Raw genomic sequence first — 27,759 nt, 5'->3', positions numbered from 1 at the left:
ATCACCTGGTCCAACTCCTGACCCTTCCAGGGCTGCCCAAAAGTTTAACTCTTGTTAGAGGTGTTGTCCAAACACACCTTAAACACAGAATCCCCAAACCCTTCAGGTTGGAAAAGCCCCTCGGGATCAGCGAGTCCAACCCTCAGCCCGACTCAACAAAGTTCTCCCCTACCCCACATCCCCCACAGCTCATCCCAACGGCCCTGAAACCCCCCCAGGGATGGGGACTCCCCCCTCCCTGGGCAGCCTCTTCCACTCTCAGACCACTCTGGCTGGGAAACATTTTCTCCTCCTGCCCAGCCTGACCCTCCCCTGGGGCAGTTTCCAGCCGTTCCCTCTTGTCCTGTCCCTGATCCCCTGGGAGCAGAGCCCAGCCCCAGCCTCTCTGCAATGTCCTGTCAGGAGCTGCAGAGAGGGATGAGGGCTCCCCTCAGCCTCCTCCTCCTCACACTCAACACTCCCAGCTCCTTCCCTGCCTCCTCACAGGATTTATTCTCCAGCCCTTCCCCAGCCTCGTTGCCCTCCTCTGCCCTCGCTCCAGCCCCTCCAGATCTCTCTGGGATTGAGGTGCCCAGACCTGGACACAACGCTCCAGGTGTGGCCTCACCAGTGCAGAGCACAGGGGACTGTCACCTCCCTGCTCCTGCTGGTCACACCAGTGCTGACACAAGCCAGGATGCCGTTGGCTTTCTTGCCCACCCGGGCACACTGCTGGCTCACGTGGATCAGAAGATGCACTTGCCAGAACGCCCACGAGAAGTTAGTCTGGAACAAGCTTTCTTTCTTGGTGCTACAAGGTCCTTTCCCGCTCTGCTCTTCAGTGGGTTTGTTGTCCAGACATAGAATCTAACCTAAAAGCCGGCAAGTATCTTGATATATCAACTTTGAGGAGTCGGGCATCAAACAAGCCTAAGTTTTACCACCTCATCAGGCTTATTTATTTGAGATCTTTTGAACTATGTCAAGGAAGTTTTGGAAAAAACATACACCAAAACATAAGCTCAGCCTGGCCCAGATTACAGAACCAGGTTTTCTGTATCTCCGACTGACTCCTGTTAGAAGGGCCCGGGTTCCCTATTTACAGTGCACGTGGCCTTCTCCAGACGTTACTCCCAGGTGTGCCACGAAGATGCAGCTTTCCTCAGTTATCTCGCTGCCAAATTTTCAGCCAGCTCGTTGAGGAGCATCAACCACAAAGTCATTCAACAGCACTCCCAGTCCTGAAGAGCCTGGTCTTCTAGGAGAGTTTTTAAATTATTTTTTTTTTTAAATAGCTCTTTTTATACAAGTAGCATGACTTCTAAAGCACAGGAACTACCCAAGGGTGAATGTTTAAGAGCCGACAGCAAGAAAACACTACTAATAAAAAGTGCTCATCCTTAACACCGAGTAAAACTCTAGGACTTGGAGCATCTCTGTTCAATTTGATCAATTTGACTTCTTGCACAGTTTATCACAGTGGTGTCAAGTAAAACTGCTTTAGCCCAGTAAGTCGAGAGGGTTAGCAGCACTCCTTGCTACCAGCCCTCAGCCCTTCAGCTCCGTGGCACTGTCCCGGCCATGGAGCTCCCAGGTGACAGCAGCCCACGGGCTCTTCGTAGCCTTCCAGCAAGACACAACCCTCCTCCTTTAGTTTAAGTGCTCTTGCCGTCGAAAGGAAGCTAAAATGAAAGCCACGTTACTCCTACCACAGAAATCCACAGGCCCCCAACTCCCGTTCTGAGCTTGTTCTCAGCACAGAACTGTTTTGTACAACAGGATTGTGTACAGTCTGCGCTCGGGTGATTTCCTTAGCGCTTAGGATGATTTTCTTTGTCCTCACTACTTGCCCTTTTTCTCAGGCCACACAACTAAGCGACGTGTCCCCCAAAAGACGTGTGATCCCACGCTACTGTACGCAATCAAGCCGTGATACTCCGCTCTGATTCCTCCATTTTTCTGTATTTCCAGACCTATTGATTTGATTTAGTTCCTTACGTTTAGTTCCTAAACAAGCGATGAAAATTTGTAACTTTTATTTTCTCGTCAAATATCGAGACAAACCTATTCCATCAAAACACGTTCCCGTTTGAAACCTGGCAGGGCTGTATTCTGATTGAAGAAATGCTGCACCACATAAACGCTCCTTTATATCTCAGCATTTAGCTCATTTAAATGCTCAGATCTAGCTGAAGCTGTTATGGTATAAACTGCCCATCTCCCTTCAACTACATCAATCATAAATTAAACCCAATTTGCTATGTCCCATTAAGAAGAGGAAGTTTATATAAAGTTCCATTTATTTGGTTCCTTACGCGCTGGTGCTGCAATATCTACTCTGTCATCAAAATAAAAAATTGCACGGAGCTCTACTAACAGCATTTAGCTGCTGCAGAAACGCAGAGGTACCTTTACACATAGGATGGGTGGCAGATTAGGCAGGAAAAATCCACAGAGCCAACCTCACAATATTCTTATTCCTGAGGAGAGCTCAGACTGTGGAAACATTCTCAATCCCTTATTTTCTTCCTTTGGCACATTACGAGTTCTTGTGGCTTTGGCCTGAAAGTGAGGTTTGATAGGGTACAGAGGAATATTGTGAGGGACTAAGCTCCAGCTGACTAGCTTGGATCAAGGTTCGTATTAAGATTCAGACATCCTTAAACCCATATCAAACAAACTTAGAGAGCATTAAACTTGAATTACTCCCCATTCCCATCTTAAGGTAAATAAAGCTTAGTTTTTGGACAGATTAACAAGTAGTTTTCTTAGCCACTACTGTGCAGAGCATGACACAGCCAGGCATACTACATTAATTGTTTAGATTTGGTAAATTTAACAGGTTGTGGCTACCCCTATGAAAAAGCAGAGGTCTCACTGCCACGCTTACTGGAAAAGGGCGACTGTCAAGAGAGCTGAGAAAGCTCAAGAACAAAACCTGCTGGGTGATAGTCATTGCTCAGCACAGAACCTAGACCGAGCAAGAGAAAGAGCTGTTGAAAACTGAAAGGTGGGATTTTCAGAAACGACTTGGATGCTTTAGGAAAAGAAATCCCCTCAAAACTATAAGCTTTAGAAAATCACACTAAAGAGAGAGAGAGAGAGAGAGAGAGAGATTTGAGAAAAATGACAGACTGGACTATGAAGCAGAACAGAGCTGCGAGTCAAAAATGAATTTTGTAATATATTGCAGAACTTCATCCACCTAAGCACAACTAGGAAAAAAAAAAAATAAACCCGCAAAACAAAAAAACAATCCCCTTACTCGTTATTTTCAGAAGATGCAATTCCCCAGTTCATCCCCAAAGAGAGAAACTGATTAAAGCATTTATCTGGCAGAGACACAAAGGTTGCCAGCCTTAGAGGAAACGGAGGCACCTCAACAGTCCAGCTGCAAAGAAAATAACTAGATGCTGGTCAGGAAAGAAGCTACGAAGAGAAGCTGCAAAGCAGCAATCTCAAGATAAATGATCTCCCAGACTCGGCACGGGAGGAGACAGTTCCCAGGGAATTCTAAAAGCCCGCCTCAGGAGCCTGAGATTTGGATCTGAAGACCACCAGGAACCACACGATGCTCATTTTACACACTTACCTGTCACAGGACGAGCCTTAAGAAGCCCAGAATTATTCAGAAGGTGGATCCCACAGCTGAAAATAAAATAGGTGCGTGTCCCTAGCGACAAGGAAGCACGGTTGATTCTTAACCAAGCATTTACAGGAGGTTATTTAACGTTTTCCCCGTGAACGTGCTGAACCAAAAGAGGAAATTTTTGCATTTTACTCTGATTACAAAAAGATTTACCGTTATTACACGACCAGGAATCCTTCAAGCTAAGCACGAGTCCATTTTATTCGATGTAAACACCTGCTGTGATCTCCCTGAAGAATTTACAGTGCAAAAAGAGTAGATGCTGGCACCTCACCAGCTATCCCCAGTGGCAAACTTTCCCTTACCATCGCGTAAATTCAGAAAGCAATTCTGCTTTCCTCAGCGACACCAGGCGCTGTACTCAGATATTACTTCTTCACGCAACGTGCTTTCTGGATGGTTTTAAACCAAAAGCCAGCTTCACACCAACAGTACTAAAAGGTTCACATCTAAAAATATTGAATCCTTTTGGAGTGAGCTGCTTACAAAATCACGAGGCAGAAGAGACACCGAACCCAGCAGTATATTCATAAGGATAGAGCTGCTCCAGGTCAGAACCAGTGTCCTTTCCTGAGTTGTCAGTATTGACATCAAATTCAGCAGCTCCTTTGTAAAAAAAAAACAACAACAAAAAACTGCAGGACTGATTAAGACAAAAAAGGAATTTTGTTTCCAAGAAATAACAAACCTTGTCAAATGCGCTAAGAAAATCCTTTTTGTAGGAAGGCAAGAGGAGTTTACCTTCTGAAAGCATTTCGAGTTGACGGTTAAGAAAATAAAGTAAATCCCTAAGCAAAGGACTGGGAATCACCATAATCATCATTATTATTATTATATAATAATTATACCTTAACATTAGCCCTGCAGAAGCTTCAGGTAGCCATCTAGGGTTTAGAAAAAAATGTGACAGTAGGAAACTTCGGTGCTGAGTGAGTTCCACCAAGCGGCAAGAACCAAGTTTGGTCTTCAGATTCCCTGTCGTAACCTCGAATTTAACTAAAAAAAAATGTGATACTAAAGGCAGTGATCGCCCCACGTGTTGATTCACACTAAGGAATTTTATAAAACTGGATGACAGGATTGCATCCTGCCTCTTGCCACGCTCCGGCAATTAAGCACCGCGACAAGAAATCTCCCTCCTTACTCAGTTCTAACCTTGAAATTCAGTGCTGAAGCCCCTGGTTTTTAGTACCCCCCCCAAAAAAAAAAGGGTGAGTTTTTCTTTGAAAAGAAAATTAACAGCGCAACTATTAAAAAGCAAAATCTTCGCCCATAGGCGAATAGATCGATCTCGTCCTGCTCTTCATGTTGTAGCCCAATCTCCCACTTTGAGTGTATTAGCCACAAAGCTATAAGCTATGGGAGAATATTCTTATTTTTCTTTGTTGAAATTGCTTAATTTGTTGATCTCAGTTCAAAAGTAACTTAACCAAACCAAAAATGGGAAGGAAGGGAGGAAGGCAGGCAATATTGATCATGATTATAGTTTAATGTTTAGGGCACTCTCTTGGGAAAGAAAATGTGGGTTATGACTCATCCCTTAGTAAATAAATTATAGTAGTATTTTGACCACAAAATTTAAAAAAAAAAACCAAAAAACACAGGTTGGGTGTTTTTTTTCCAAGTTACTGAACTAATCAACAGGTACAAGAAAAACGTTCGCACTTCTCTTATCTCCAGGACTGCAGCGAGCCAGGAAGGAATCTATTTTTAATGGAATTTCCTTTTTGTTTTACTAAAAAAAACCCCAATTCTTACCGAATGTCATCATCTGTGACTATGAAAGCTTTGCAGAGGGGCTGAGATGTGTTCAGCCAGACGGCTGGGTTCTTCTCAACGGCTGCAGAGAGCTGCCCCGTGATGGGAGCAGAACTGGTGTGCAAAGCACTAGCAACAGCTGATAACAGGGTATCGTCGTTGTTACCGGGGCCGACTCCTACAAGAAAGAGAATTGAAGAGTTTACCAACCACATTTCATGGGTTGGTTGCCTCTTCCAGTGGCAGAGCTCTTCTTCAGTTTGTAAAGTTAGCTAGACTCGTGCCACTGGATACGTACACGTGAAATCTAATCTAAACAGTTACATCCAAGTTATTAAAAACGGCTTTGTAATAGCACAGCCCTCACTTGAAATCAGCATGCCAAAAGGCATCCCATTTCTAAAACCGGTGAGGTTTTACGCTTACGCTAACACTTAGTCTTAGGTTTACGGTTGGACTAGATGATCTTCAAGGTCTTTTCCAACCTAGATGATTCTGTGAATTGCAGCAATTTTTTTAATCACGATAATCCCATCCATAAATTTATCAGCCACATATTGAAATAATTTCTTTGCAGCTTCCTGGTATTAATCCACACTGGCAGAGTCTTAACTTTAAAACTACAAAGTATTAAATTAATCCTGGAGAGTTTTACAACGCTCCAACTCCTAAGAAAACCTCCCAAGCGGTGGAACCAAGTTATTAATTTCAAATTACGACCCCAACATATTTTAGATCAACTCTCACCAATAAGAGTGCAGTTCTGAAGTGTGGTTTATATTAACTATATAAATAAACTAAAAATCAACATTGTTTTAGAGACTGGGGTGTTTCCTCAGCAAGAACATTTACAATTTCAAGTTTACTTAAGCACAGACTGGTTTGGGTTGGAAAGGACCTTAAAAGATCATCTAATTCCAATCCCCAATCTGACTGTAAACTCGTTAAGAGTATCAAAACCTCTGTCCTTTTTAAGCACAAACGACTTTGTGGATCTGAAGCAACTGCAGTAAGTGAACACGATACCTTGAAGACCTTTAGGGAGCTCCATGGATTTTATGATTTGTTCGCTGACATCCGATGCGCTGAGGCCTTGTAGCCTCTTCTCCCAGAAAAGCTGAAAAAAAAAAAAAACAAAAAAACAAGATCGCTCGTTTAGAAATAATTTAAAAATAAAGAAATAAAGTAGCTATGCCACTTCGGATCTACGCTGGCTCGGCGGCCCAGCCCTTTCCGACGCTCTGTAGATCTCTTGGCTTATCGGGAAACAGAATCAAATCTTTCTGTTTTTAGAAAGATACATGAACTAAATTCACATTCATTTTACTTTCTATTGCTTCGTCTATTAGCTGGGAACATGTTTCCATTTCTCACAGAAACCAATTTCTGGACCTAGATGATCTTTGTTTAATGATACCAATTTCCCCACTCACTCCTGTCTTATTGGTCCGAAGATTGATCCTGAAGTTCTGGGCTGGAGATTAGCAACACCCATTCTTTTCTATCGAGCAAGATAGTGGTGAAAGGTCGTTAAAAAGTTGATTTACATTCCACAGGAACTTACATTTAACAACTAATCTTAATAAGGAGGTAAGCAAGGATGTAGCTATGTCATTTCCCGTGGAAAGGGCATTCAGAAATAGTTTGGGGGCTTTCTGCAGGATATGGAGGAGGGGGGGAAAAAAAAAAAAAATCTATTTCTTTTCAAACCTGCAAAATTTAAGACAAAAAGACAAACAGTTATTCCCAAGACATTCTTTGTGGCAGCTGGGTACCCAAAAGCCTCAGTTTAAGATGGGGCGTTCGACTGTCATGTTCTGCTCTAAAACTGGAAGTGAAACAACTAGAGCATCCTCTTTCAACTTCTGTGGAACCTATGCTGATAGTCACATGACATCACACCTGATCCTTTTTCAGAAAAAAAAGCCATTTTTTCCGTTACAGAGGTAGTAAAGAGCAACAAAGAACATCAACCTTAGCACCGAGTATACTCCCAACGGAAAATAAAACAGTTATGCTACAAAACCCACGATACTCTCCACAACGTGCCTGCACAGCTTTGTAAATCAGTAGCTTGCACAATACTTGTTCTGCCTGAGAAATTACTATGTCCATTTTAGAGAGATCTATTTATTTTCTGGACAATAGGACACATTTGTAACCAAGTTGAGGTCTAAGTGGCTTTAGAAAACCCACACAGGATCACCTAAGTAAGCTCTTCCACACTTTTTTTTTTTTTTTTTCCCCCCCAAATTCTGACTATATTTCACACGATCTTGACATCTCCATGACTGGACAGCTTTTTAAAAATACCCGTTGCTACTTGTGTCTCGTTTTACCAGAGCCACTTAAACTTCAAATGCTTCCTGACAACCGATACCCTGCTCTTAACTAGTATTAATTTTCAACGTTTTAACGTAGGTTTGAGCTACGTTGTTAGTTGAATATCAAGGCACATCTTTTATCTTGTGAAATATTAAATATTTAGTACTGCCAGTCATTCACTCCTGCTGTTTACCACTACTGCTAAGCCCCTACCCCCAAAAAATTCCCTCTAGATTTCTTGTAGCAGTCCTTACAGCACCGTGGATGAGGTGAAAGTGCCTTAAATCTGTCCAGAACGTTAAAGAAATCCTTCGTTACAAAGGCAAAAGCAGCAGCTCGTTAGCCAAACTCTAAAAAGAGTATCAGGATTCAGGAAATGAACTCGAAGTAAAATCCTATCAATTCAGTATTTCATCACTGAGTTAGCTTCCCATCTTGATAAAGCCTCTACAAAGCTTATCCCTGTTTTCCACTGTTAGAAGAATTCACCCTTCGTTTCCCTTTCCCTCTCCATTTCATTAACTTTTAGAGATAAATGAAAGGAACACCAACGCCAAACCCAAGCTATGCTTTTATATGCTACAGGTAAACGTAAGAGCAGCCCCTGTTTATTCAGGATAAAATTATATTGGTCTACAGCAGCAAATACATCACCAAATATACTTAAATATTATTGGGTTTTGCCTCTTCGGTTCCCTACTCGTGTCAACGCCCTACGCATCCCAGAGGGAACGAGGCATCAGGAGAGCGGTTCGGTTATAGAAATGTAGAAATACAGGAATGCAAATGCCTCTGTGGGAGAGGTGCTTGAAGAAGGACAACTCCCACGTGAAAGCTTAGAAAATTTGGAAAATATAACGCAACGTCGACGGGGCAGAGCTTCCATCACCAGCACTCGCTCGGCAATTTAAGTCCCGACTGCAAACGCAGGGAAAAGTCTACACAAGTATCAACACCTCGGATGACCGTGAGGTCAAAGTCGGGTAGAAAAAAAAAACGCTTGGCTTGTAGATACACCAATTAAAAACAAGACTGAAGCGAAGCATATTCCCAGCACAAAGCTTCCAGCACCGCGACATATAATTATTTGTAAACGACCACGACTGTGCTCCGAGTTTTTGTCTCCCCGATCTCCACTGAGACCGCACAAGTCGTTCTTACTAAATTTTTGCTCAGAAATTAATCACATTGCTAGAGTTTTATTACGTCGTTCGTTCCACAATCCTTTATGGGTTCTTAGGATTCCTCTCCTTTATCTTTTCTTGTAGTTTACTGAGGATTCTGAGCTGGACTGGATTTGGACAAGTATTTCCCCATCGGCTGCACCAGGAGTAGCTATCAAGGGACAGAGAGGGAGAGGGGAGGAAGCTGCTAATAAAAACTCAGAAAAAAACCTTTTCTATTCCTCCACTTCCAAGATGAGGATGCAACCATTCCACAGCAACAAAGTACACACTCAAGCCACTGAAAAAGATCATGCCAGTCTCGATGCGCAGAATATCTGAGGTTACAGCCCGAAAAATAGCTTGTATTATTTAACTTGCAACTCTCTCCTCGTTAGCGAAACAGGGAAAAAGAGAAAATAAAAGCTCAGGTTCACGGGCTTTGTGCTGAGCTAAGGAGAGAAACGGGCACCTAAATTAGGAGCAATTCATAAATATCCCGAGGGGGTTAACCGTCAGGCATCACCACAGCCTAGGCAGACTGCCCCGTGGCATTTGTCTCCCACCCAAAGTCATCTGGATTTCATAAAACAAGCAACAGCCCCTCCACCAGCACAAGCATCTGCAGATACAGCCCCTTAAATCCAACGAGTGACTGCCAGGAACGGAGGGCACCTTACACCACCTCACAACTAGGGGTTCCCTTGTCAAACGGAGCGAGTTATCCACGCTCCGGGCTTTTCTCACCCCCAGGGAGCAGGCTCAGAGGATCCAACCTTCCTCCCTCCTGTGAGAAGGCACCAGTGCAGCCAGAAAAGCAAGATTCAAGGCCTCCAGGAAAGAAGCGTTAGCAAACACGAGACCCTGTTATTCAGTAATGAGAAGCCTGATGGGCCCAGGGTAGGAAGGAAGGAGGGAAGAACCGGATTTCAAGATTCATCACGGTGACGCAGTGATGTTTCATCACTAACGCAAAATGAATAACCACTCTTGAGGATTCATCAGTCGGTTATTCATCCTGCTGGAGGATGAAAACTGGCTCCAGTTCAGTTTTGCTTGAAGTAGTGGTTTAGGAAACACACACCGAAAAGAGCCTAAACCCCAGGTCCTTCATTTAGTCACGTTTGAGCGTTCTAGATTCCGAAGGACCCAGCAGCCAAGTGCTTCACTTCTTAGGAAATTAATCAAAATGCATTACGCCAAAAGTCACCTCTTGCACAATAATCTCCTGCTGAGCAAGAAATGTATCCCTTATCACTCACACTTACTAGCCTAAGGGCATTCCTCTTTTTTTTTTTTTTTTTTTTTTTTTTTTTCTTTCTTCTTTCTCCTGTGACAGTGGAGGCAGCGTAGGAATGCAATGCCAAGGTCCCCAGGGCGGAGCAGAATTTTCGCTTCCTTCTTGTTCTGCAAGTCCGTAATGGCAGAGCTGAACTACAGCTGTGCCTCTGAAGTTCTTTGTTTGGAGAATTATAAAATATTGCTTCCTCCAGAATTGTTTCTTTTCCAAGAAAAGCTATTTGCGACTAACGGTGAACTCTAATCTAACCCGTAATCTCTGTAAAAACACAATCTCCTAAACAACTATTATTTTTCTTTCAGACAATAAACGACAGATTAGCCTCTCTACTACAAGAGCCACCAAATACAAACATCATCTGAGCTGCTCCTTTTCCTTACATAAATAAAAGTCTATTTGCAGTTGCTCAAGCAATGGAAGCCTACAAAAAAATGTGGCTGGAAAGGAATCCATTCCAATTCTTTTTTTTTTTTTAAAAAAAACAAAGCACTTATGTCCTCAACATTCAAACACTCTTGGCAGGTGAGTGATTTACAGATAGATCAATCCATCAAGAACCTCCAATTTCATCTGGCATTTACTCTTTCCAGAGTATTTTCAATACTCTGGATGTCAACAGAATGATGTATTTGACACGCAGAAGACCGACCAGTGATTCCGCTGTTGGTGAGTTCAGAGATTTCTTTGCTGAGGTGGTTTCTTCTCCTTAGACAGCTCCAGATATTTGGTCTTTAACTTGCAGAAGTAGTTGGAAAAAGGCACCATCTCGTTCAGAAGGACAACGGACACGGCAAGTTTAAGAGACCATCACAACTCCAGGTAGCTGGAGCCACGTTTATTTCTGCGCTGCCTGCAGACCCCTCCTAACCTGGTAGGTGAGCTGATTAAAAGTTCCTCGTGTCCACACCAAACACAGGTGACATACCCGTGCTGTAGTGCAGACACAGCCAGCCTAGCAGTTCGTTAGGTTTTAAAAGACGTTTTAAAGGCTAAGTGAGACCCAAAATGCCAGTTACCATTTGGGAAACTGCTCAAAGTGACTGACATGGCAGGCAGTTTAATGAGGAAATATAATTAGAGGTCTTTTCAAAGTCTCCACGGAAGAATTTAAAAGGAATGAGCGTTTCTCCAGAAAACTTCTTTCCTCTTTTTATATCCAGTTGCTAAGTTGCTCAGCTCTGCTGCATCCGTAATCGCCAATCAACATTTCAGTGTTCCTTTAGTTGCCCGGGAGAGGGAGATGAAACTTAACAATCTCATTGGGTTCCTTCCACCCCCTTTTTTTTTTTTTTTTGGATAATTCCAATAGATATTAACCAAGAAGCTTAAGTTTTCCAACTCTATCTAATTTTACATTCCAATCCTTTAAGTTGACCCACAGGAAATAAAAATCACATCTATTTGACAAAATACAAAGTGCTAAAGAGCTAAATATGTCTCTCCTGTTAAGAACTATTCACAAGAAGACATACACAAAATGACATCCTGCAATTTTTCTTGTAAATTAGGCTTTTTAGACTGCGTACATCTTGTGCCAAAAAAATGACTATGGTCAGATTTAATTTGTCATATATCGTCCTATTCAATAATCTATTACAACACAATCCACAGCAAATGTAACAAAATGGCAATAAGTACAAAAGAGACTTTCAAATCCATTTTAAAGAGGATTTCTGGCTTATAGATAGATGATGGTAGAAGGAAATATATCAGATTTATCCTAAGGTGTTTTTAAAAAGTAAATAGCCTCTGATTTAAGAGGTTTTTAGAGGTGGTTGTCTGCCACAGAACTAGAGGAATCAGATCACGTAATACTAACGACCTGATTTTCTCAAGCTCTGAAGAGAAAGACAGCCTTCGTTTGAACACCTGAGGTACGTTTGTGGAATGTTTTTAGCCAAAAAGATACTGAGGTCAATGCAATGTTTTACCGGTATGGTTCCAAATATCCCTGCCACCCCCATGGACAGCATACAACAGAACTGGTGATCAGCAGGTCCTTAGGAGTCAAAGCCCTCTCAAAGCAGGTAGAGTACTTTCGGGGTGAATGAGCGAGTTTTGTTATTTACCCCCCAAAAAAGGACAATAAGCGTGGCACAGCGTGAACCAAGAAGCTCTAAGACACAAAGAAGAGGGTAAGTGCTCTGCACAGGACACAGAGTTGGGCCTCGTGGAGGCATCGAGTGAGTGTAGGAACAACGGGCAGGGATCTGTAAGAAAGAAGTTTGATTTGCAGCCCTGATCCATTTGATCCAGGGTACAGGATGCTTGACAGGCAAGGAACTCAGATTTAAGCGATTACAGAAAAGATTTACTGCCTGTAATAGTCTCAGATAGTTCCGTGACTTCCTCTGCTTCGCGTTCACTCTTCTCACTGGGGAATACTCAAATCCAGACACACAAGTGGAGTGTTCATTTGCCCTGAAGTACCGCTACATCTAGTGGCCTTTTTGCTAAATAAATAGGAAAGAGGGAGAAAACAACGTGATTTTAAGACAATACTCAACGTCCCTTAAGAGGAAGGCGACGGATAGTCGGATGGTTTTGTGCAAATCCCATCACTAATTCCAGTTTCGATTTCAGCAATGCTAATCTGGCTTTTTAAAATCCAAACCATTACCCTTAAATTCATTAAAAAAAATGTATCGTATCAAAACTTACTAAGTCGAACAGTGGGGAGGAGGCTAAAACAAGGGAGTTTGCTGGGTTTTTTTTTTCTTTCCTTGCAGAGCCCACTAGCAATCTTTCGGGATTCATTTTCTTACGCTGCTTTATCAGTGGGCTCTGCAAGGGGAAAAAACCTGAAGCCACAGAAGTAGTAAGCAAACCTACCTTAAAGTGAGCTCGTGGAGAGTCAAAGTATTTTGAGTTAGGTTGATACTTCAAAAAGAAACGTTAAAGCACTTGGAAGAAAATTGCAATTGAGTCTATTAGATTTGCTATTTAAGAACTTAACAGATACTCCTATCATTTGATTAGGTATGAAAAATTTGAGAAATCTCCGCGGATTCATTGGTATTTAAACAAAGGCCACATAGAGGAAAGAAGAGTGATAGTTAAGAGAAGTCTAACGAGTACCAGAAGACCCTCCAGAGCGTGCACAACCCAGCTCAAGTTCTGACACTACCTACTTCCAGGATTGTCCAGAACATTTCCATTTTTCTTGCGTAAAAGTTCTCCACTCCGAGAATCAGTATTCTAGAAAACCTTTCAGAATGGCTTTGAAAGCTTTAAGCTGCCGTCTTGCAGAGCTGTTGCTTGAAAAAGACTCAGACAACGTCGTGACACAGAACCAGCAGCTGCCACAAAGATCTGTTGCTCTAATGCCAGCTTTACCCCTACGTAGACCACAGGCAAGCTGTTATTAGTTTATCGTTCCAAGAGCTACCCCAGGGTTTAGTGCTTAAAGAAGAGCTGCTGCCAAATATCTTCCTTGCCAACACCAATAAGCATGTCTTCGGACTCTCGGATCATGATAAAAAAAAAAACACCCTAGCGACCGCCAACGGAACTACACTACTCATTTATTTTCCTCTCTACAGACCGAGGCAGGCCAAAGAGAATTTTCAGGGAATTCCAGTCAGATTATCTTTTGAAAAGGGAGATATAAGTGGATAAAGCTTTCCGTGAGGGGTGTCTAAAATTACAGAAGCAAGAGTGCCTTAAGGGATTTGGGCCAAGGATGGAAGAAACAGGGAGGGAAGTGCCCACTGAATAAGCTTTCTATACAAATGGGCAATATAGTCACGTTTCAGCATTCACTTGCACGGCCAACACCTTTACAGGGAAGTTAGCACACCTGAGCATGAGAGAAGACGACAGTGACACATGCAGGGCTTATTTACGTAAGGAAAACATAGGAAAATTAGGAAAATCTGGAGGGGAAGAGAATTCCAATACAATCTCAAGCAATGGGCGCTCCACACGGTGCTGGCTTTATTAAGAATAAAGTTTTCCAGCAACTTCAGGCCTCACCCCGGCTTCTCTACTTTCTCTCAACAGATCACACCAAGAAAAGAATCACTGCTTTTCTGAAAAGCAAGCAAAGATTGTATCTATTAATATTTATGCTCCAGTTAACGAGTAAAACATCGGAATGAACTGCGTGCTGGGTTCCAATGAGTTTTGTGTGGTGCACACGTGAGCAAGGACTGGAGTTCCTCCATTCTTCTGGTCGCTAATCCCGAAGAAATATTGAAAATGGCACGACGAGAATCTGTGTGGAAAGAAACCAGACGACTAGAAATTGTTTATGAAAGCTGTCACTTTGCTTAAGGTTCTCCAGTAACTGACAGCACGCTACCTACACCGAATTGCTTTGTTTCAGATTTTTAAATGAAAGTTTTACGGAAAACTCGCTCAAATTTTATGTAAAAACAACTGTAACAATTTATTCTCTCCTTTCCTGGAGTCTCCCACCTGTGTCAATCCTCATTACTCAGACTGATGACAAACCAGAAAACGCTCAAGGCGGCGTTCTAGCTTGGAGCAAAACAAGAGTAAGACACCCCAGGATTTGCTTCGCTAGATAAAGAAGATGAACTGTTACACATTCAATGCACACAGAACTAGCATTCCTTCCAAATAAAACGTGTGGATACAGAGTAGGAATGGTGTTTAAAGTGTCCTCTTCCAAACATGCGCTGTTGCAAGCAAGGAGAGAGGGGTTTGATGGGAAAAGAATGCCGACACAGCGATCAACAGACAATGACTTCCTGAAGATCTTGCTGTAGCTTAATCCACTAGAAGTTATCGTAAAGAGACAAAGATTTAACTTGGGTAGGCTTGAAAATAGCCTGCTCTGCAAATCTCTGCTGGACAGTCATTCTCAACAGACAAGGGATGCGTTCCCAAAGATTTCAGTCACTATGTGTTTGAAGAAAAGAACCTGGACTAAGGCAAACGGGAAGGAAAGAGGCCGAGCGTGAAAGGGTTTGGAATCCATCAAGACATGAATTGCCAGACACCCATTTCTCTTGCCACAAAGGTGCCACAACCTTCATAGGCTTTGAGGGATTATTACTGGCTCAACAGACATGACCAAAAGGAAATTCCTGATGCGCAAAGTGCAGTAGTTCAAAAGGAAAGCCCGAAGAATGTGGAGAGAATCAGACACAAGTACTAATGCATCTTTTAGATCTGAACGGGATACACTTACACGGCCCCTCTTGAACTTCACGGGACCAACAGTGAGGTTAGCCGAGGCCTCCACATCTTGCTAAAAGACATCTCAACAAGACGATCCAATAGGGCTCGATAGTTGTTCTTTTTCTTTCTCACCTGAATTCAGAGGATGCCGAGTCTAAATTCCTTATGTTACTTCTTACAAGAACAGTATTCAAGATGTTTGAAAGCGCAATATTAGCTGGAGTTTCAAAGGAAAGGCTGATAAAAGTTAGTGACATGAGAGGGTACAAAAGTTTGGACATGCCTCTGCATTTTCTTCTCAGCCCTGCACTCCTAAGACAGCACAAGGTGTTTCAGTTCGACGGCAGTTAATTCTCTGACTCAAAAGACATGAGGCAGGCTTAAAACCAATACCTCAAACCCGTCTAGGTGACATTATCTAGCCGACCGTTCAGTCATTAACTCGATTCTTCTCAGCTCCCTCCTCCCCATAAAAAAATCAAACGAAAAAAGAACTGTGCGACCAGGGGAATCCGTCGCTGCTACAAAGAAAAGCAGCTGAAAAAGAACTTGTGTGAGATGAGTTTATGTTACCGTGGTTTGTACCGATAGTAGCGGTAGAGTGAAAAAGAGGGATTTATATTATAATTTTTTGATTTTGCACAAAGTTCTTTTAGATAAAGAGAGCTTACTTCTTGATGAGAACCTTAAACTTCCTTGAAGAAGCTGCACGTGAAAATTTGTTGTCCAAATGCAACGTTACAGCATTTCAAACAGAACGTGGCTATCAAATGTGAATGAAGTTTCAGACTAAAAAAATATTAATCTCCACGTGAACTGTTATTTCTGCATTTTTTTTTTTAATTGTATGTATCACACACATTTCTATAAATAACCTTCAGGAGAGAAATTCTCATGTGTCACTGAAGCCCAGCTGAAAAAAAACAAGCCCGTTTTCACCCTGTTTCAACTTTCTGAGCTGTAACAATGGGAACAGATTGATTCTTACCTGCCGTGGCTGCTCCGTCACTCGCTGTGGATCAGATCGTACTTTGTTACTGGGATGATTGGTAACTTTGGTGACTGGTTGTTTGAAAATTGATGCGGTTTGTCTGATCGGTAAAGTCGTATTTAAGTCTGGTTTTCCCTGTTTAAAAAAAAAAAAGGAAAAAAGAAAAAAAGCAAATTAACAAAAATTATACACAAAAAGTAGACAAATTAATATTGGATTCAGCCTCTTCTACTGATGTGCAAAAGAAGGAGGCTTTTTTCTTTTTTTTTTGAGTAAAGATTTCCCTTAACTAACCTCTGCAGACATCCTTTTTAAAGACAAAAAAAGGAACACTTAACTGGTTCCACACATTTTCACCTTTTTGGGAAGAATTAGTGTTTGAAAGTCCATCTTTCGTTAAAATATATAAGTTAATTGGTCAAGTGACTTACTTTCTGAAAAGAAACAGCTTCACCATCAGGTGTTAAAAGGAAATCTCCAAAGCTTCAGGAAATTGTTTGTAGCAAACACTTTCTAGAGTTCCAAGTCTTAAAGAACAACAGCAACTTCCTACAGAACTTCGGTCACAAATTTCCTAAACGATTCCTACATAGAACAATCCTTAATGAAGTGCGGTGATTTCTTCTGGAAAGAAACTAAACCTTTATCCACTTTAACAAGTTTTTTGACAGAGCTAGTTTTGATCAGGTTGGCCAACCGATGATTCCCAGGCATCAGATAAAAATTTTATCAATAATATCTTGTCACACATCCAACCCTTAGGCCCTCGGAGAGACTAGAGCCTGAACTCCTCTTCCACAAACCCGGAGTATTCGGGGTGGGGGAACAGAATTCTCCTGTCACCCCCAAGACTGATGAAGAAAGAAAAAGACAGATCATCACCAAGACACCATCCCAGATTTTCTAAATCTCTCCCCAAAAGCAGGCTGCCAGTTCCCAGTGCCGTGCCACCAGGACAGCACTGTAATCCCATTTCCTCCAAAGCCTGAACACATAATTTCAGACTTTTCCGCTCCTGATTTGTCCGATATTTTCCTTAATGACTAAAATAATCCCTTTCTTTTTTTTCCCAAGGATACAAGGGTGTGACTGAGAAGACACATCATTCTATTGACACAAGAAAACACTGAAAATAAATATCCCGTGATACGTGCTTTCCCAGTGAACATGTATCAGAAAGCAAAATTCACTATTTTGCAGGAGTTCTGAGCACTTCAAAACATTTCAACAGCTGTATCCAGTTTCTGACAAAGAAAAATGGTTAAGCTTTTGCTTTTTAAACATTTACTGCTACTCATGCAAAAGGAAAAAAATAAGTTCTTACGTAATATTTCCTATCTCAGGAGTTTTATAACTGGCTGTGAGATCATAGCTCAAAAGTTACCCAATGAACATTGATTTTAGACTCCATCCAAGGACCACGTTAGGAGAGTTTTTCATTAAGATTTATGTTGACTCCTAATCTGGTGGGAAAAAGCAATCTCTTGGGTTTAGAAGAGGAAATTAAATCCCAACCTTCAAATCCTCCATATACAGATTACAAAAGTTGACTTCCTAAGAGAAGTATACTGTATGTAAAGAACCAAAAGCACAAGCTTGCTTGAAAAATCAATTCGTTCCTAAACTGAACGCTCTGGAATTTCAGATGATGAAAAGTTAGAACACATTAGTCTGCAATGATCAGTATAAAAATGAAATTAAAAGTACGGCGAGTGCCTTAGGCTTATTAAGCAATAAGCATTCTCTCCACCGCATCTGTCTCAGATTAAATTCTTATTTTTAGAAGAACATATCCAGAGCTTTGCCAGAGCAATCGGACAGGGTAGTTCCTCCACCAGCTGAACGTCCTGTATTTCAGCACCTCCCTTATTCCAAGGTGGGTGGCTGATGAGGATGGGAGAGTGGAGTCATTCTTTTGAAATGTGCGTGCAGCACATAATCTGGAAAGCAGCAATAAAGAGAATATCACCGCTGCGCTCCACAGAAAGCGATTTTCATCATGAAGAGCATTCGGCAGGCAAGCCACTTAATCCCAAAACACATCCTTACACACTACAATGGTTCTCGGCTGCTGCTATCCAATGATTTGAGTCATGTGTGGGGAGAGGGAAGGGAGGAGCTGCTTTCTATAGCCTCTTCAGGATAACAAAGTGCTATTAGCTCCTTTCCGGCAAAAAATAATAATAATAATAATAATAATAATAATCACTTCCCCACAGGATTCTAAGGAATGTAATTGATAGGAAGGAGCAACAGAGTAACGCTTCCCATTTATCCAGGCATCTCAACGTAACCTAAATGAAGGGATGGCTTTCAAATTTCAGGTCTCAATTTTTTTCTGCAGATGGTGAGGAAGGTGATTTATCCAGAGTCCTCTGCAGATTCTTAGCTATTCAGCAGGATGACTCAATTCACTCATTTGGAAAATCCTTGCTTAATACTGATTTGCTCAGAGGAGCCAAAAGAGTTTTCCAGCCCGACAGAAGACACTAGAACATACAGGTGAATTCTGACGGAGTCCTAAAAACCTCTCCTTTTCAGTGGAAAAAAAAAAAAAATTCTGACCACGGGTCTCTCTTCTTACCACTCCAATGTTATTTTACAGGTCCCCTTTCTTCATCATTTCCAGGTAACGCAGTTAACTCATTAAAATAAGGCTAAACCCCTACATTCTAATGGAGGTTTTCCTCAGAAATTCGGGCACCTATCACTTCTAGTTTATAAACTTACAGGCAGAAACTACCCGCTCTCCACATCTTGCAGCATTCTCGCTCCCAAATGGGAAAAGCGGTGTCTCTTCGGCCACCTCCACCTTCTGCTCCGTCCCTAACACGCTCTTGATTCTTCCTGAACTGGGACCAAGGTCTCCACGGCCAGAGGAAACGGCAACAGAGCACGAGCACTTGCGCCTGATCACACTTAATAGTTTTAACCAACCCGAGAAATTACCATGCGATTAGTTTGGAAGTTTTAAGACCTTTTTATAGAAAAGCAAAAGTGAGAATCTATGCTTCTAAAGAAATCTAGACCGCAGCCTTCTCCCAGTGTTTCACCCAGATAGTCCCAGTCCACTTGTACTTTCAGATACTTTGGTCCCTGGATTCAACATGTGCTTTGCATGGTGCTTACGGGCTCTATTTCTTTTTTTTCCCCCGCTGATGATGACAATATTAAGTCTAATGTTAGACTTTTTCATCTATAATATATATTTTCCTATATAATTAAAGCATCTCCAATGAGCCCGGAATCACCAAGCAGAGCTAGACAGTAATTGCATGTATTTAAAATTTGCACAAAGCCTTCTGACAATGAACTTTCCTCACACCCCGTAACTCAATTCACACCAGGACCTCGATAGACCTCGCCTACCCTACGAGCCTCGCATACCCTGATCTTGTGACATCAAGTTCAAAGTCGTAGTTGATGCTTTGAAGTCCATGCCCCCAGGGCATTCTGTGCAGTAGCATCAGTAATAGTGGTAAAATAGCTATTAAAACTGACAAACCCAACAATATTACAGAGCCATCTGCCATACGGGGGATAAATCCGGTTTAGCACTGATTTCTAGAGCAAAGGTCTTCGTTTCAAGTTCATGAAAAATATTTACAGGTTCCTTTTGGCCTGTAGCGCGACTTATAGAGAAGTTAAAAAAAAAAAATAAATCCGTTAAACTTAGAAAAATAAAAAGGGAGATTTCTTCAGGCAGTGTGAGAAATCAAGGAAATTCAGCTGCGTTAACGATACAGCCCCCCAGAATTAAAGCAAAACCTTGATGAATTATAAACTGTGCAGGAAATACAGGTTCAAGGACTAGATGCCTCAGATCCCTTTTATCAAGGCTACAAACTAGAAAACAGTCATTAGGATAAACTGTTTAAAGTAAGAACAGATCAATTCCTAAGTACTGTAATTATAATCTTATTACTTTCCTGCTTTATTTCCTTTCTAATCACAGTCACATCTGGGCTTTCTGATCTCATCCTAAACGCTCTCTCGTTTGTGGCATTGAGTTCTGAACAACAGAAATCAATTCTTTAGTACAGAAACTTGCTAAGCTCACCCATCTCCAGCACCCGCAGATCTTCAGATGTACGAGGGGAAAAAAAAAAATAAATAAAAAATGATCACACCTTACGGGGATGCGACTGATAGTCAGAGAAACTTTTTTTTTTCACAACAAATCGTAAGCCAGCCGGACTTAAGATTTATTCATGAGAAAGGAAAAGCTTCCAGTCCGTCCTAACAGAAATAAGTAACAAAGATCCCTACAACCAACACCTCTCCTGAAGAAAAGAAAGCTCTGCCGAGCTTTGCAGCTAGAAGACACTATCTACATGTTTCAAAGGGTCAGACCCAGATGACTTCATTTTTGATGGCAATTAAGCTCACAATATTCAGGTTTTAGGTATTTCTACAAAAAGTTCAGCCTTCGGAAATAGTGGGGGCTTTCACACCGCTCCACTACTATCACAGAACAACATCTCTACCTACTCTGGGAACTATAGCAAGGGATCAGCTAGCAGAAATACCGATGCTCCCTGCTCGTTTTTAATCATTACGAGTATTGTATGCTCCAACAATGGTTTCCAAAAGATTTTCAGCCCATCGTCTTTCCAAACACGTGTATTTCCAGGAGCATCGATGTGCCCTGGCTGTAAAAATGTTTTTAAAAATCTCAGCAATGTACTTGCAGGCCTTTCAATTCCTTTAACCTAAGAAGTCACTTATAACCAGACAGCATGTTTATCCAGTTCTCTCTTTCATGTTTTCTTTACAAAATAAAGAATTAATAAGCATATTTTATAAGCACAGCAGTATGCTGTATCTACCGGATTCATATTCAATTGTATTCCTTATTTCATCATCTCTTCAAAAGCACTTCAAATAAATAAAGTAACGTCATTTGCAAGTGAAATGGGAAAACGGGGACGCAAAAAAAAACAACGGCAAGGTTGAAGCACAACTCCTGTGGCTCCACCGTAAATAAAACCTATCAAATATATGGTTTTATTGCCAATACTGAAAGGGCACGAGGCTAAGACTGAAGTATTTTGCAAGAAGAATATTTCCGTGTCGTTTACACTGTTGTACACGAACGTCACAAAATGGAGGGCACTTGGTAGCAGGCTTCCATTTTTAGCCAGGTGGCATCAGCATGTCAACGCTGACATCGAGCATCTCAAAAGTTAGAAGCAAGGCAAGACAGCATTTCCATCCACCAGCTGCATAAATCGAACTGCCTAGACACGTCCCTGAAAGAAAACTCGGGTGTATTTGGCTTCTTCCTTCTTGAAACAGAAGGGGAGCCAAAGAATTTGGAAACATTTGTGGTAAATTGTTTGTACAAAAACAAACACCCCATAAAATGCGAGCAAGTTTACACACAAACTTGCCTAGGCAAGTCTGTCTTTTAGGGGCCCCCCAGCAGCACAGCTGCAAGGATTAGAAGACAACCACAACCAACCAAAGAAAACATAAATTTCGGGAATAAGAGATCTCATTTTTAACTGTCACAGGAATACTGCAGAAATTCTCAAAAGCTCAGGAGCTCTAGATTCGGTCACTCTGAAATAATTAATGTGATTTACCTAAAAATTTAAAACAAAAAAAAAAAGCGCTTTTTTTTTTTCTCTAATCTTGTATTTAACAGAGCTACTGTGAGCAACATATGAGTAAATTAAGATCAAAGGAATGCAAAGTGAGCACAGACTCATCTGAATTTATATTATCCCAAATGTTGTAATTTCTGTTCCTGAACAAAACCTCCTGAAAACCTTTCCTTGGACTACCCCGAAGTGTGGTATTATCTGAAAGCCTCACGTCTGTGGGAAGAAAATATTAAATCATTTGAACACAACGCTTTAAATAAAATCAGCATGAAACGTGAGGTTCACGCATTACGGACGGCAGATGACAAAAAACATCAGTGCACAAGACATCACTCCAACTTGTCAGGTTATTTTTCCCACACTACTGTAAGTGATGGAATCCTGAAGAATAAAATATTTTTTTAAAAAAAGAAAACATTGCAGGTTGTTACAGAAATTCTGTCAAACCGTCGTCTGAGGTTTCTCAAGTTTACCCAGGAACGTATTATCTGTGAGTCAGCTGAATTGACTTGTCATGTCCCTATGTGCTACATCCGTTATTTCGCTTCTGTACGCTTCGGTTTTTAATCTACTGTGCACAATTTCTTCAGCATTCAAAAGGATACACTGTTGTTCCAAAAGAAACAGACAATAAGAGCCCAATCGGATCAATTGAGAAAGGAATCTTAAACCAGAATAACACCTGGCCTTGTTAAGCTACCCGGCTGTAGACAAAGAGCCAGATTCGTACAGATAAATACATTTGCCTCAGAAAACAAGCTTCCTGGCACATACTGCACCCCTTAAAAACGTGAACTATTTCATCTCAGAACAGGAAGATGAACATAGCAACGTGAAGCCTCGCACAGGAGAATCTCTCAGTGTCAACAGTCCTCGTTTTTCCCATCGAGAAGAATATCATTCGGGTAGATGACTAGCACTGAGGTTTTTAGTCCCAAGCCGACTCCTGAGTTACTCAAACTTCTGATTTATACTTCACCTCACCTTGATGTTTTCTTGGTAGTAGCAGAGTGTTCCTTCTATTTATAAATTTACGTCTCTACCACTACTCAAAAAATCAAACAGACATGTACATCCTAGAGAAGCGGGCTGCTTTAAAGCAGAAAAGAAATTGCTAAATGAACTAGAGGAAAGGAAATTCTTAGGATATCCTTAAACACAGTATTTACTAACAAACCTTATTTTGATTGAGAGAATCATTCCTTAGTCTCTGTTTGTTCTTCTGCAATTTACTGGGCATCATCTTTCCCGTTCTGAAGTCAAAACTGCTGAGATCAACAGTGTTTCCCAGGTATCTTGCCAACTGAGGCTTGCTTCTGAACTTCTTACCACTTGGACTAAAAAGAAGAAAACACTTTAGTATGTTTTGTTGTACAAGAGGATACAACCTTGACTTCTTATAACAGGTTTTATACCTTGTTCAATAGCTAAAAAAGTTTCCATTATCTTTATTCCATGTGGCACGTTCATTGGTTAGCGATGGCGTACCTGCCCAACCTCTGCAGTTCCGCGCCCAGCCTTAGCACAGGATTTAATTTCTACATCAGGCCGTTGGACTCTAGGCTGAGCCTTGGGAAGCTGGGTTACCAGTACAGCTAAACCCAACTCCAGTCTAAGAACTAGAAACATCAGGCTGGAGGCCAAGCGCGCGACCCTCTCTGGGCAAATGTAAAGACCGTAGGCTAGGTTTAAACCGATTGCTAGCTAAGGCCAGTCTAAGCCCCAACTGCAACCCCTCTCCGCTGTGGAGCAGCAAGGCTTTAAGTGATGTGCAGAGCTCGGAGTGGAGGTGACACGCTGCCTCTTTGCCATTCGGTGGCTAAGACTGGTGAGCAAAGCCAGGGAAGTCACTGAGCCAACAAGCAAGCAAGCAGCAAGCGAGACGATGCGGAAGATGAAACAGGTCCAAAGCTGCAATCGCGGGTATAGACCCCACCACAACCAACGAAATCAGTCGTAGGGAAGGTATTTAAATTGCCTTCATCCGGAATTATTATTACCCCCAAGTCCCAGCTGAGATTTTTGAGCAACGTCAGCCAATTTCTAGTTTTCCTAGGGAAGCGGTATGTCTCCCTTACATCACAGACCTTTCCAGTGCCCTCTCTGCCCTAAATACACATTTAAACCAGCGGTTTTTTCAAACCTCACTGGGAATTCCTGTCGATTTACTAACTAGGGCTGCGTGCCCTGCGTGCAAGTCATCACTAACAGGCACCTCAGTGACAAGAAGCTACTGTAAGGGACAACGGTGCTGCCCCCGGACTTAAAAAAACTCAGCAGAAAATCAAGTATCAAGAACCACTGTGTGAAATTCAGACCTCAAGAGCAGTTGGTGATAAGCCTCTCAGTATAGACTGCTGTGAAAATGGCTAAAAACCCATCCCGGGAAGCCAACAGTCCCTCGGTCTAATGCAAATTTCCCCCCAATGAAACAAGACGAGTGTCAAAATCCTCCCGAGTTCTGAAACCCAAATGGTGGGTTTCAGCTCAAGAGTTTTTCACACCACTTCCTTTCTGCAGAAAAAGACTGAAGATTTTTGTTTGCTTCGCTTTTCCAAAGTGGTTTGTCTTTTTTTTTTTAAAAAAAAAAAAAAGAAAAAAACAAACTTAAAAACACCTTGAGGCAAGAACTTCCCCGCAGAAGAATATATATTGAATTCTGGGAAAAATAGTTAATTAAGCCAACTCTTTTTCAAAGTCATTTAAATGAATCCAGAAATATGGAAAGACATAATTAACAAGAGGTAAAGGGTGGGAGAAATAGACTTTAAAAAGATCACAATCTGAAGCTAACCTCCTCAAGGATGGGTGTGGGAGGGGGAAAAAAAAAAAAACACCCAAAAAACAACCCACCACACATACGTACACACACACCCCACCACAAAACTCTTTTCTACGTCTCATAAACCAAGAATTGAAGCTAAACTATAAGCCAAACTAAACACACCACCAGTTTTATTTTAGATAGTGGAGATTAACACCCTGGCTTGTTAACAGGAGGAAAAATTCTACGCTGAAGGTCAGAGACAGAGCGAGTCTCCTGTGGGGCAAGTAAGTTTGCTATGAAAACAATCTGACCCGTTGTCTTTCATTCCTATTCAGGCATCTATAAGAAAAATTCAGGATAAAACCTTGGCAAGACTTGCTGGCTGCCTAGCTAAATGTCCGTTTCCCAACAGGCTGGAAGGGTTGAATTTACTGACTAAAGCCTCCTGTTATGAGTTGCTTTCCCAGCTGCCCTGATGAACGTAAAACACTGGCGGAAAAGGAGGAAACAATAAGCCAAGCCTGAAGTTGGTGTCAATATTCTCCGTTCCAGACGCCTTTTTCCTAATTAGAACCTGTATACGCTCGGTCATATTAGCCCATGGTGAAGTATCTGCTAAACAGATGTCGAAATCTGACATCCTACAGCTTCTTCTATTTTATCCGAATTTTGGTAGGAAAAATAAAAGATGCTATTTTTCATTTTTTTCCCCATATCACCACCTCCTATTGTTTTGTAAGAAGCTAACAGGCTGGGTCATCAAGACAAGACTCTCTTTACTAGCTCTCCTCTTCAGGTTCCTTGGAGAGAAACGCTTCACGTACACCTCAAAAAGATCCAAAATTCCAGCAGGGAGCAGTTATCAGCTTAAGCTTCACTCAAAAGCCTTCCTGCAGAACTCCGAAAACAGACTCCACAAGTAAAAGCAAACTTTATAAATCCATCCGACGGCCTTAAATTCTATTATGTACACAACATTTTGTGTCATATTTTGAAGGTCTTGTTTGTTTTGTTCAGTAATCCAAAAGCAAACCAAAGCATGCGATCCAATATTCCATCTCTAGGGCTGGTATTAAAGGTATTAAATTCACAGCACAAAATCTGCCATTTAAAATGAAACTCTTAGCAGGGACAGCCTGCAAACCGTTAGCCAAATATTGAGTTTTGCCTTAATTTCAGGGTCACGAACTGCGTTTTCGTGCCGAGATTGAAAAATTTAAAAATGCGGACGCTAAAAAATAATCAAAAGAGAAGCAACTGAAAATAGGCGCCTTTTTTTTTTTTTTTTTTAAATAAAAAGCATTTGGCATTCTGTCCCGTAGCTTTTGCTTCCACGCTTTCCCACACTGGCACGAAGGACGATAGACTTACTCTATCTGCCCTTGACCTGACGTGCCAAGAGCAAACAAAAAAAGGCAGGCGGGGAGGAATCTGTCTGCCGTAGCTTTGGTTGCCACTTCAGTCAAGAACTTATTCTGCGCTTTTTGGATATTTCCCTTACTCCACCACTCATTCTCATCATCCTACTCCCACTACATTCACACCGTCAGTGCATCTTTTCCTTCCACGTGTCGTCTGCCCTCTCTCCTAAAAACCACCCAAAAAAATTGGTTTTCTTGGTCCTGAAGTGCACAGCTGTCTATTCCTCATTATTTTCAGCATAATCATGCCCTCAGCTTCCAAGTCGTTCGATTTCTCCAGATGATTTTCCGATTCTCACTTGTTCTGATGTCCCCAGGTATGAAACTTGCTCACGATACATACGGAGCACACACCACTTGCGCATCCCAGTTGGGTGATGTTAATACCAGATCGGTGACAAGAACACGGTCCATGCTACTCCATTAGGAAGTTACAACCGCCAAGAAGTCCTTGCTTTATCGAAACTTGCTACTGTCTCCTCCTACTCATTTTACAAAATCTCCAGACCTGAATCATTCTACAAAATCTCCAGACCTGAATCATTCTACAAAATCTCCAGACCTGAATCATTTTACAAACCCTGTAGTATTTCCCATTCTCCAGCCTCAACGCAATCTAAGGACCCCCAACTGAAAGTGAATCTCACTGAGGTCCAACAGATTGAGCAGCATTCCTTCTCCTTACTTCACAACCCTTCTTTTGGCACAAACTCTACAATCTAAGCAAATTCTACCGGGAAACTAGATTTCATCTGCTTCTATTTTCCACACAAGCCCCTACCCATAATTGTTCCTCATTTCAGAGTTTCAACAAGTTCATACGATGACAAAACACCGGAGAAGGTAGACGCTTTGTAAGCCTCTGGTTCAACCTCAAAATTCCCACTGGCCTTCCACTCAGCCTTAAGGCTGCAATTTTTTTTTTTCCTATTACTGTCCAGACTCATCATTCTCAGTAAAAAAACGTTTAGCAAGACAAAAAAAAAAAAAAAAAAAAGTTCTTAAGTATGCCTGTTGATATCCACTTCATTCACACACAGTAAGACCAAATAAGTTGGGTTTAACATGGAAAGAGCAATGTCCTGAATAACTGAGGTTATGATGCAGGACTGCTTCACAGGATGCTACTGACTATTATTTTATCATAGACAACAATAAATTAAGTCCTTCTGTAACAAATCTCGGTATAATTTAAGAAGTATTTTGTGAATTAGGACATAATGTTGGGCCCAAAATTGGAAGTCCAGTTTCTAAGCAGCATTCCTGTATGACAGGAATCTCATAATCTGAGTGGCATAGTAAATTGGATAATGATGGATCAGCTTTTTTTTGTGAAACAGCACTTATTTTTCTAGAACAGCCCTGCCACAATGCATAACTCCCTGCATAGTGTCTCAGCTCACAGCAATGAACAGGGTGACCACAATGGCCTGAAGCACCAAAATGGGTGCCACCCTCACAAAATAAGTTCTTGACACAAATTGTCTTAAGATTGTAATCAATTAGTGTCCCAAAATATTATAATTCTACAGGGAAAGGAGCTGGAGCTGCAATCAGAACAAGGAGCAATATGTCATATATTAAACCTACAATTATAAATTAAAGCTAATGCAGTTAAGAGAGAGTTTAATATTCAGACCTCTCAGATC

The 27,759-nt window shown here is 41.5% G+C and overlaps 1 protein-coding gene across 1 annotated transcript in view; it reads right to left on the bottom strand.

The window, feature by feature from the left end:
- LOC113489609 (methyl-CpG-binding domain protein 2) overlaps positions 1–27,759 on the bottom strand; it is a 41,378-nt gene that overhangs the window by 285 nt on the left and 13,334 nt on the right. The window contains exons 3-6 of the mRNA XM_026865496.1: positions 23,100–23,276; positions 16,311–16,448; positions 6,413–6,503; positions 5,387–5,564 (exon numbers count right to left, since the gene is read on the bottom strand). Of these exons, the coding sequence (XP_026721297.1) occupies positions 5,387–5,564; positions 6,413–6,503; positions 16,311–16,448; positions 23,100–23,165 (473 nt within the window). The 5' untranslated portion in view covers positions 23,166–23,276. The remainder of the gene's footprint in view (positions 1–5,386; positions 5,565–6,412; positions 6,504–16,310; positions 16,449–23,099; positions 23,277–27,759) is intronic.

The sequence above is a fragment of the Athene cunicularia genome (genome assembly GCF_003259725.1).
Source record: "Athene cunicularia isolate RWA chromosome Z unlocalized genomic scaffold, athCun1 chrZ_part1, whole genome shotgun sequence".
Taxonomy (NCBI): domain Eukaryota; kingdom Metazoa; phylum Chordata; class Aves; order Strigiformes; family Strigidae; genus Athene; species Athene cunicularia.
The sequence above is the reverse complement of the archived record's forward strand: the minus strand, read 5'-3'. Positions and strand labels throughout refer to the sequence as shown.